This window comes from Cyprinodon variegatus, unplaced genomic scaffold, assembly GCF_000732505.1.
Source record: "Cyprinodon variegatus isolate N-32 unplaced genomic scaffold, C_variegatus-1.0 Scaffold859, whole genome shotgun sequence".
Taxonomy (NCBI): Eukaryota; Metazoa; Chordata; class Actinopteri; order Cyprinodontiformes; family Cyprinodontidae; genus Cyprinodon; species Cyprinodon variegatus.
Window position 1 is genome coordinate 228,594 of NW_015151312.1, and position 11,226 is coordinate 239,819.

General features: G+C 39.4%; 1 protein-coding gene across 11 annotated transcripts in view; it reads right to left on the reverse strand.

The window, feature by feature from the left end:
- The window catches only part of cnot1 (CCR4-NOT transcription complex subunit 1), a 32,078-nt gene that overhangs the window by 8,972 nt on the left and 11,880 nt on the right, over window positions 1-11,226 (reverse strand). Inside the window, exons 12-33 of one of the 11 annotated variants that reach the window (XM_015397397.1) lie at window positions 10,635-10,762; window positions 10,241-10,481; window positions 9,983-10,102; window positions 9,740-9,862; window positions 9,483-9,634; window positions 8,621-8,771; window positions 8,267-8,465; window positions 7,955-8,080; window positions 7,242-7,366; window positions 5,626-5,912; window positions 5,473-5,551; window positions 5,129-5,368; window positions 4,901-5,041; window positions 4,369-4,548; window positions 4,096-4,212; window positions 3,901-4,011; window positions 3,547-3,624; window positions 1,732-1,909; window positions 1,479-1,612; window positions 984-1,280; window positions 757-897; window positions 61-165 (exon numbers count right to left, since the gene is read on the reverse strand). In XM_015397397.1, the coding sequence (XP_015252883.1) occupies window positions 61-165; window positions 757-897; window positions 984-1,280; window positions 1,479-1,612; window positions 1,732-1,909; window positions 3,547-3,624; window positions 3,901-4,011; window positions 4,096-4,212; window positions 4,369-4,548; window positions 4,901-5,041; window positions 5,129-5,368; window positions 5,473-5,551; window positions 5,626-5,912; window positions 7,242-7,366; window positions 7,955-8,080; window positions 8,267-8,465; window positions 8,621-8,771; window positions 9,483-9,634; window positions 9,740-9,862; window positions 9,983-10,102; window positions 10,241-10,481; window positions 10,635-10,762 (3,453 nt within the window). Of the gene's footprint in view, window positions 1-60; window positions 166-756; window positions 898-983; window positions 1,281-1,478; window positions 1,634-1,731; window positions 1,910-3,546; window positions 3,625-3,900; window positions 4,012-4,095; window positions 4,213-4,368; window positions 4,549-4,900; window positions 5,042-5,128; window positions 5,378-5,472; window positions 5,552-5,625; window positions 5,913-7,241; window positions 7,367-7,954; window positions 8,081-8,266; window positions 8,466-8,596; window positions 8,772-9,482; window positions 9,635-9,739; window positions 9,863-9,982; window positions 10,103-10,240; window positions 10,482-10,634; window positions 10,763-11,226 lie in introns of all 11 variants that reach the window. The other 10 variants (XM_015397393.1, XM_015397394.1, XM_015397390.1 and 7 more) reach the window with 10 other exon arrangements.

Below are 11,226 nucleotides of genomic sequence, written 5' to 3' on the forward strand. Positions count from 1 at the left end.
GTCATAGGTAGGACAAGCTTTAACCGACATGTTCATGATCGTGTCTTGAGGTGAGGTTACCTTGAGCCTGATCTGTTCAGGCATCCGCTCAGCCTGATAGGTCAGGACGACAGGATCACAGTAGCGACGTCCTTCCTGGCGTGCATGCTTCCTCAATTCAAACTCCTAAAGATAAGATCAGATTAAAACACTGATGAGTAAAATGCTTTTGAAACATGCAGTCATTACCTGTACAGATTAATGAAATGCATCATAACAGATGATCCTGGTTCTATTTCATAGAACAAACATGCGTTGTCCACAGATTGGACTTCTTTGTCTAATACACCCTGGATATACCTGGATGATTGGGATCAGGACACTTTAAAGGTCAAATTAACCTCTCAAAGCGGTTCCTGAAGCATACCTGCCTTGCCGTGGGTCATTATACTGCACTGCATTATACTGAATTTCACCCCCCACGTGCATAAATAACCCTTGGGGGTCAATAACCCAAACAGTTCCCTATGGGACCATACTGGAACCAATTCTGAGAGAAGCTGTTCCAGTTCAAGAATCAGAATCAGAAATACTTTAATAATCCCAGAGGGAAATTACTAACCCAGCTGTGAATCACAATTTTGATTTCATTAAAAAAACAACAATTATTTCCCTCTGATGTAAACCATTTACTACCTGGTGCCATAATAGATGATGATATATCAAATTACAGATGACCTAAACTAAATTATCTTTGAACCTAGTTTGAAACTTTACCGTGGCCAATCTCTTGTCCATTTCAGGTCCAGCTTTCTCCACTGCAGTTTTCTGAATGAAGCAACAAGCTAGTTCACAGTTGTCCTGAGCAATCCTGGCTGCGGCCTCCTCCATCATTTCTCTCTGTTGTGGGGTTGGTGCCTGGGAAGGAAAATACCTTGAGAAAGCCTGAAGGACAATATAAAAAGGAAAAGCAGTGTTGTGGTGTGCAGAAGCAGCCAACTCACCCTCAGTGCAGCAGCGAAGCTGTTCTTTAGGTTGGTGGCGATACTCATCAGTAGCGGCTCGCGGCACGTAATCATAGCCATGCCAGCAGTCAGGTTTCTCATCATGTGGTGTGCAGCCACACGCATGCGAGACTCCTCTGAATCCAGGGCAAAGTCCTTCCTAATGATCTGCTCACACGTCGTCATAGCGATTTTGATGGAGCGGTCCACTACGGGGTGCACCAGCTCTTGGACTGCTCGCTCCACAGACTGACGTACACACTGCTTCAGCTGAGGGTGAGCCTGCAGCAGCGCGATCTACAGGTGGAAGGATAATAAAAATTCCAGTGAGATCAACTGTAAAGTTGCCTGATGTACCATATAGATCTATTGCATCCATCTTATCTTGGCACATATGTCTTGGTCTGATTTTTCTTCCAATTTTGTTCTTGTAATTGAGCCAATCAGACTATGTACAGTGAGATGATAAAATTTTAAGTTTGACTTTTGACGTACATTGACATTTATATTGATATGTGGAGCCAGGCCTGCCAGAGCATACACGTTGATGTCATGGTAACTGAATTGTGGAGTGGGAGGCCCAGTAGTGGGGCACGTGGTGGTGGGGGCAGCTGGGGTCGTCGCAGGAACTGCAAATTGAACAAAGTCTCCTGTTGGTCACAAAAGGCTAATATGATTAAAATCCCAGACCAAGCAGATTAGAAATACAATAATATCAATAAGCAACAAGAGTAACAGGCGCAACAACCTGAGTTAGAAGGCGGTAGGATCTCTTCTGGCGGCTTTGCCTCTTTCTTTGGTGCAGACAACTGCTCCTCCAGGTTCTTCAGCTTATCTTTGTCCTTCAGCAGATTCCCTGGCTTCAGCTCGTTGATGTCAAGAGACAAGTTCTTGCAAAGAACTTCAATCTCAAACTTTAAATTTAACTGTGGTGCAAAAGAGAAGAATAAGTGTTAACAATTAGCACGTTCTCTGAAGGAACGTGTCACATGCACAATCAACTTATCTACCTTCCTCTTTCACCCTTTTAAAATTTCTTTATTTAACAAGTTTCAACTTGAGAATCATTTATAAAGGAAACATTAGGCTGAAATTCATTTTGCTTTGTGGATTTACTGGTGATTAACAAAACCTTGGAATTAAAAACAAACTCTTCCCAAAACTACTGTTTGAATTTACTTTGGTTTTGATTCCTCGTCGAGCCAGTGACAAATTAATTCATAATAATGATCTCAAATCAGAGACTTTCAGCTGGTATATATTATTTTAAAAGTTTTTACAGCATAGCATTCAGAAAATTTTTCTTACATCAGTTGTGAAAGCGAGTACAAACTGACACCAAGTAATGCATAAGTAAATGGAAAAACTAGTCAGATAAACCCAAGTCCATGCAAATATTTAAAAATTTTTGAATTAATGTCTAATTCAGTTTATACTATAGTAAAAACGTTAAAATCCAAGTCTTAACTTTAAGATTTTTGCAAATGTGGTAAAAAAATAAAGAGCTTTAACTACAAACCAGGGTTCCTACAGCGTAAGGCAAGTTAAATTCAAGACTTTTTAATGCCACTTGAAATAAAAATTTAAGACCAAATTCACAAGAAACACAAGAAAAACCCACTTGTGACAACTTAACCCAAAGGTTTATTTTAACATAAACCACTGCACTAATGTTTCAAGTTTTGAAAAGCTTCCCATACAGGAAGAAAGCTAAAAACACACAAATGACAAGATATATTTTAACAATTATTTAACTGAATTCACAAACTTTGTTTTAGCAGGGAACAAAACAAATCAGTTTCAAAGCCACAACATAACCAGTGCCAAGTCTTTTTTGCAGCTATTTTTCTTTGTATCGTTTTTTTAGTATGTTTGATTTGGTGATAAGTGGAAGTGTTACAAAGACAAGGGTGGAACAAAACTGAGAAATACCGGCTGTTTCTCTGTAACTCGATTTTGACGCTTTGTGTTTCGCGCTTCGCATGTGCGACTCCCCTGCCTTAATTCCCATGGTTCCGAGCTTGAATGAGTTCTTGCACAAAATACACTGTGCCTCATATATGTTCCCTGGTTTTAGCCATGGAGAAAACTCTTGGCTGGAGCCAATTCTGGTAACATTTACACCTGCTCATATTTTCCAGACAAAAAGTAAATGGCGCATCTCCCAAATGTCCCGGCCACAACAACGCTTTTACTGGTTCCGCTATCGGGACGGAACCAATAATGGCGAGCCGTTTTTTTTTTTTTTTCAATAAAAAATTGTTTTTTTCAATTTAAATGTTTTATTTAGATTACAAAAATAAGTCGTAATAAAAATAATCCTATTTATGATGTTTTAAAAAATAAGACCTACGAAAGACTAATTTAAGACATTTTAATACCAATTAAGGCCTTTGTTTTATTTTGAAGAATTCAATGCCTTTTAAGACTTTTTAAAGGACCCGCGGGAACCCTGACAAACTTGTCCACATTGCTTTAGGGGTAAATTGGTTCACAAAATCAACCTGATACCTCAATCCCAACACACCAATGGGACAGAAAATACTAAGACCAAGTCACTTACCTTAAGATCATGTTCCTGGTGGAGCTCAGCGAGAACATTCATAATGGCCATGGTCCAAGGGTTCTGAGGTCTGAAAACCTACAACATGCAAATGATCATTTAACACCACCTAATTATACCAGTCATGTACATTCACTTAAAATCTAGAGAATATAAAAGAAAAGCTTCAGCTGACATACAAAAAAACCCACACAAGGTTTTTTTTTTGGCCTTTTATTAGCCATGTTATTGAGGAAAGGTGAAAGCATTTGAGGGTTAAAAAAAATAAAATAAAATCAACGGCTGACAGGTTAACCAATCCTCAAAAGCAAATTCAGATCCAGCAGCTTTGAGATATTAATCCACATCTCTCACCATGCTCCGTAGACTAGATTCCAAGACTTTGGCCACAAAGGGAACCACATAAAGGAGCTCCTGCTGGCCTTTCACGTAGGCTTCTAATAACAGAGATTTGAGTTCCAGGTCCTGAAAAATTAAGAAGGATGTGCTTAGGGGGCTGTAAATGGAGATAAACAACCCAAACACTTCAACAATTATACAAACTCTTACTGTGTAGAGGATAGGCTTGTTTTTGGCCACTGTAATCATGCCCAACCAGTGGCCTAGGTTCTTCAGCAGGGAGCGATCAGAGAAGTTAGCAGCTGCCTTGTCAGAAGTTAGAAGCACCTGTCGCAAAAAGATAAACAATCATGGGTTTTAGTTCCACTAAATTTAGTTTATTTAGCTCTTTATTATATTAACATTTAGAAAATGCTCCAGTTAAATTCATATTAGACAAGAAAAAAAGGTTTAACCTCTAAAGCGGATTAAATGACCATGTACCTTGATATTTCTGTAAGTTTCATTTAGAACCATCTTGACAAACTCTGGGTTCTTGAGCGTGTCCAAAAAGTTGGAATAGAGGCTGTGAAAGTTAGGCTCAATGCTGACCCGCTTCATCACAAGGTACTGAGACACCCATGGCATAAACTCTTCTTTCACAGTTTCCTTCAACTCCTCAACCTGTTGGTGAGGGGGAACAAAAAGAGGAAATCAAATAAAGTTTTAACTCTTTAAAGCCGGAAACAGGAAATAATTGAACATTCAAATTTTTCAAAATTAAAATGTCGTTTAAATTTCCTAAAAAATGTTGTACAAGTTAAATTAGATAATTTATTTGCATCAAATTTGATACATAAGGCAATTACATATAATATTTTATACATTTTCTGTTCACTACATGTTTCTGAATATTTAAGTCAGTGTTTCAACAACAAAAACATCACACTGATGGTGCAGAAGCCACAAAAACTCATGTAACAAATACGATACACTTGGGTTTAAAGGGTTAAGAGTGTTTTTTTTTTTTTTTTACCTTCTGTGTCATGTTGGACTGAGAAAGGTTATTGAAGATAAAAGCTATTTTCTCCTGGACATTCTCTGGGGGTTCAACAATCCGCTCTGTTTGGTCAGTGGCAACCAGCAAGGTGTCGATGTTGGTAGTGTTTATTGAAGGCTGCAGGGATGAACAACCAATTGTGAGCGAGTTCTTGCAGATGAAAAATGACAAGTGAAAGGACTCAATCAATTCACGTGAACCTACAGGCATATCCTTCTTAAAGGTGCTGGCTGGAGGCCTGGAGATGGTGCTTATTTTGGCAGGTGTGGTTGTTGTGGTGGTGGTGGTGACCAGGGTGCTTGGCTGGCCTGGCTGTGGCGCTTTGAGAGAGGGAGGCTGCTGGGACTGAGCCTGAACCTGGGCCAGGGCGAGACTTCCGGGTGTGGTGATGGATCCCTGCATCTTCACCGGAGGGTCACGTGACTGTTGGCCATACTCGATATACTGCACACACAGGATGTTTAAAGAAGCAGAGCGAGAGGGTCAATCTATTTGAAGGTGAGGATTAATATGAGCAAAGCAAACAAACATTCAGTACATATATCTACCTCTTGTAAATGGTGAGGAAACTGAAGGAAGTGACCGATTGAGGCCAGATGTTGACAGTACTGAGGGTAGTCCTTAAGTCTAGAAGCATAAAGAATGTAATCACTGTAAACAACTATTTCATATTGATGTTTGTCTAAAAAGTATTCACATACCTGTTTTTGAACCTATCCAGTGCAGCAATACCAAAATAATACATTTTGGATCCGTATGGTTTCCGTAAGGCCTCAAGAACGTAACGCAGGGCCAGACCCAGAGCCATGTAGGTGACAAGACCCTTCTCAATAATACCACCAAAGAGGCAGGCAGTGATGTGCAGTTCTTTGTCTGGATACTGAGGGAAGAATCTGTATTCTTCAAACAAGTTTCGAAGCATGCAATTGAACACTTCTCGTTCCCGCTTGATGGTCGAGTCCTTGAACCTCTGAAGCATCTCCAGTACCTGGAGAGAGGCAACGACAATGTAGAAGGTGACTGGATAGCCTCCCAATGCCAGAGTTCACGATCTCTGATTCATCAAATTAAAAAGAAATTCTACTAATATAAAGGTTCCCTTTGAATATATGGTGAATATTTCTACAGCGGTCATCACTGATATATGAATCCTGAAAAAAACTAGAGCGATGATGATTGCAACAGATTCATAGTGTATTTTAATTTGTTTTGGGTTCTTTGTTAGCAGACACATTTTTTCTAAAACAAGGAAAGGCAAGGCAGCTTTATAGCACATTTCAGCAACAGGGCAATTCAAAGTGCTTTACATAAAATCAGTTAAAAAAATAAATAAAACACAGAAGAAACAGTTAAAAATAAAAACAGAATAAAACACAAGAATAAAAATTACAGTGCAGTATAAAAAATTAAACAGTAAAGAAATGATCGCCATTTAGAGAAAGGCAACATCAAAAAGAAATGTCTTCAGCATTGATTTAAAAGAACTGAGAGTAGCAGCGAACCTGCAGGTTTCTGGGAGTTTATTCCAGATGTGAGGACCATAGTAACTGAAAGCTGCTTCCCCCTGTTTAGTTTTGACCCTAGGAACAGAAAGTAGACCTGTCCCAGATGACCTTAGAGGTCTGGGGGGGTCATAGTGTACTAGCAGGTCAGAAATGTATTTAGGCCCTAAACAGTTTAATGATTTATAAACTAACAGAAGTACTTTGAAATCAATTCTTTGAGACACAGGAAGCCAGTGTAAGGACTTCAGAACTGGAGTGATGTGATCCAGTCTCTTGGTCTTTAGTGAGGACTCGAGCAGCAGCGTTCTGAATCAGCTGCAGCTGACTGATAGATTTTTTTTTTAAACTGTTTTAACAGGAAACTTCCTTCTTTGTTAGGGGTATCACCAGCCGACAACATCTCTAATCATGACGGAGACATTTATGGTCAATCCATGTCATGTATTTTAGACAAACAGCTTGTCTGATGATCGGACAAGGTATGATGGGAAAAAGGTAGAGGATGGATAAAAGAAAAAACAGAAAATCAGATGAACCAACTATTTTGTAGACAGAGGGACTGAGCAATAGATGGAAAAATTACCTGATAACGGAAAATGGTTCACAGAGAGGGATAAATCAATGGAATAACATAGAGATTAAGAAAAATGAATAGATAAATGGTTACATTCTAAAAAACTGGAAAGGCAGACAAATGGTTAATTGTATTCAAAGGTAGTCTAAAAGAGAAAGGCCGAATAGTTCGATGGAGTCAAAAAAGCTTGACAGGCTGAGTGAAACTTGTGTGCAATATCCAACAAAACAGTACTTACTTCGTCCACAGACATGGTTGGGTGAGGTGGATGGTTGTAAATACGCTGGAAGTAACTGTTAGCTTCATCGTCGATCTCCTTACTAAAGTGCTGGTTAGCCTCTGGCCACACCTGAGAGAGATCAGCTGAAAGAGAGCAGAAATATTATTTAGATCAAATTTAAAAGGCACCTTTGTTTCAGTGCTGACTTAATCCCAGTAAAATGGTTTCAAGTTATCACAAAACAAAAATGAAAAATTTTAGACAAAAACGGTTATTAAAAACTATACAGCTGGTTTATTAATACTAGTCATTTCTTTATAATCCAAAAGATTGGAACGAATTGCAAACTTTAATCTTTTCCTGATTGTTATTTAACCCATAAAGAGATAAAAAGTAAATGCATTAGGTGTACCCATAAAGGCCCAAAACAACAAGGGTTCTTATATTTGATGTATCTAACAGATAAATCTTATTAATCTTATTTCCTTAATCAAGGGAAAATTAGCTTTACATCCAAAATTATGAAAAAGGAACAGTCAGCGTAAGCAGACAAGCAATGGAAGACTGATCTGTATTTCCTCTTCAATAACAAAACCTTATGTTGCAAAAGGAACATTTGAAGCAGAATGTGCATTAAAGTTTAGGAAACCCAAGCTTTTATTACTTTGAAGAGGAAATACAGCGCAGAGCAAAGCAGGGCTCTCAGTCAGACCACTACCATCGCCACTTACAGGCCTTCATCTTACTCTGCTGGAAGGTAGGAGGGGTCAGGCCAGGTGTGCTCATCTTCCTTGTGCCAAAGGGATCAGTGCTAACTGATGGCATTCCCAGGCTGGAACCAATGCTGGAGGTGATACCTGACCGAAAATAAACACATACGTTACGTCAAGCTTAACTAACCTAAATTGTACTTAACTTTTTTTTATCCTCAATTCTTTCCAAGTCTTAGTGAGGAAAATAAACTACCGTAGTAGTGAAAGTTTAGTTTGACTTTCTGGCCAATGCTTGTATTTGTATGAAGGAACATCAGAAAGGATAAGTACCAGAGTCCATACCAGGAAGCTGCGAGCTGCCATGAACCCCAAAAGGTGTGCTCGAGTTAGGGTTTGGAAGAGGCGGGAAGGCCTTTGAAGGGGAAAGAGGATTACTGATAGCTGAGCCGGGGAAGCACGGCATGCTCTGAGTGTGGGTGGTTGGGGTGCTACCAAGACTCAAGGCACCTATACCAGGCAGAGTGTCCATCTGAAGAACAGAATGAGGAAAATAATGAACAAAAGGAAAACATTTAAATTATCTTTGTCCAGAAAAAAATAAACAAAAAATATCCAGATCTCATAAAGTATATCGGTTAAAATAATAAACTGTCAAATTACCATTGGCCTTTCACATGACGATACCTGTACAGGTGAGATGGCATCCAGGCTGCTGGCGCTTGGAGCGCGCCCCTTTGGCATCACTCCAGGTGGAGGCTGTCGAGCTTTATTCATTACATTGCTACGATTGGCAACCATGGTGAGGATTGTCTCTGACAATTCCTGGGACACACTCCTGAAGGCACAGGGGAAAAAAGACCTAACATTTAAAACATTTTAAGCAGCAAGAGTTAATCAGACATTAAAAAGTCAATAAGTTCAAGCAATACAATCTACATTGTTGCCAGGTCTCTCTGACATCTGCTTATAACCTTTGACCTGCTGGTGCTGATATTAGTTTATGGCAATCAGAAAAATAAAGAAAATTTATTGATGATTATTTCCACTTGTATTAAACCCATTTCAAACCAAGACCTGATTGGTTGTTTCAAAAAGAATTATGAAACTTGGCTGAAAACTAAAAAGCCCCAAAGAATCCCACCTTATGATGTTTAGCTTCCTTCCATCTACTCACTACAGACATGTTAAATATGTAACTTCCTTCTCAAAGTCACATCTTTGTGATTCCCTCTATTTAATTTCTAAAACACCTCAAACATGCTAAAAAAAAATATCAAACTTTAATTCATTCTAGATCAGTAAAAGCCTCCATTCCAAAGATATCTTTTGCTTGAACCTCTTAGCTACGAGGTTTTGGTTTGATTCTTCTAGTTTCTTACTGTGACGATCAAGGATGGAGCTAAAACAGCTAACGCTAAAAAAAATCATCCAAATGGAATTACTGGCAGTTTTCTCTCTACATCTTCGACATGAAGTGCTCAAACTAAAGAAAACAGCTAAAATCCCTCACAAAGCCTCCAAACAGAAAAATGTTATAGCTTCTCACCCAGCACATGACTGCAAACAGGCAAGCATGGTGGCTAAAGTCTCTGGAGGAAGCTGGGCACTTTTGGGCTGGTCCTTATCTGGAGCCAGACCCCCCATGATAGATGGGCAGCGTCTTTTCAGAAACGTAACACATGCCTGGATAAATGGTTCCTATGATGGGTAAAAGAATACAAAAAATAAATATATATTAAAATGACTGATATGTAGTAGTAACCGTGTAAGTCGACTTCATCTCCGCATCATCTATACCCTTACCCCATGCTCCCGGATTTTGTCAGTCAGCCATTTATCAAGTTTGAGGTATTCCCGGCGAGAGGCAAGTGCAGCGAGGTCAATGACAAATGCGAAAGGAGTACCATTCAGCAGCATCGACAGAGACTGAAATGATAAGCTTGTTTATTAAATTGGCACCACAAACTTTTAAACTCAACACAGTTGTAAAACATTTTTTCTTGATATTAAATTTGGACATACAACACTTTGCAATGCATTAATAACCTTTAGGTCCTGGGCCACATCCAGGATCCGAGACAGCTTGGCCTGATCGTACTGTTCCCCTCTCATGTACCACTCTGCCATCGAATGCATAATCAGCTGACGAATGGAAGGAGACTGTCCCTGTTAAGGAGGAGGCCAAGTAATCAGATGCTTTAAGAAGGTAACAATGTGTAGAAACAAATCCACAAAAATGATGGAATACTAAACTAAAAAAGTTCCAAGTTTTGATTTACGGAGCTAAATTATAAAAGAACCCACCTGTCCATGCCAGGCGTAGTGCAGGATAATGGCAGAGTTGGGATGGTTTCCAAGAAAGATTGGCATGAGGGTGGAAATCAGCTCATGGCGTAACGAGTGCCAGGAGGTGGAGATCTGCAGTAGCGCCAACACCAACATGTCCGGGCAGTGCTTGATTGGGAAGCTAAAGAGCTGCTTCACCTGCTCGTATTGCCCAACCTCAGAGAGTCGAAGAAGACTCTCCACCAAGTCCAGACTTTTCCTGTGGAAGTTTATAGAAGCTTTGTAAATGAAAATCCATGGCAAAGTCTAAACATTTAAGAGAACCTGTGAATATTGTCACAGCGTAAACTCTCATACTTGCACAACATTTAATATTGCATTCCTTGTGTGAAAGAGAATATAGCTTTCATACCAGGTAGCTATCTCCCTGTTGTCGTCCTCAGGCGGAGCTTTGAGGAGGTCAATGACCACAGTGTGACACGGGTAGTCGGCAAAGCAAAACACCTCAGGGTTCATCAGGGATTGCTGAATAAATGAAAGCTGGAAAACAAGGTTCATCATTACAAATAAAATACTATGAAAACCAGGCTTTTAGCTAGCAATGCATTCGGGCGTACATTCTAAGCCCTTTACTAAAAAAAAAAAAAGAAAGACAAATTGTACACCCTGTTTTTGGGATGTACGGCTTTGGTAGGCCCAAATTTTTCCCTAGAAACTTTGTTAAAATGTTAAAAATTTCACAAGCAGCAGATGCCAGAGTTGGAAAATTTAACCTTTGCTACTCAACGAGCCACATTAACCAATCAGAAAAGCTGATCTAAGAGCAGACAGAGCTGCTTATGCAGAGTGCAATGATCACTCCACTGAAACAGTATATTAACGCCTAAATTAACTTAAAATGACAGCAAAATATGTTTGCTTTTATTATTCTGGTGCCTGCAGTTTTTACCATATACCTGAAAAAATGCTAACATCTACTTCCAGCCGCCACGATCAGTAGGGGA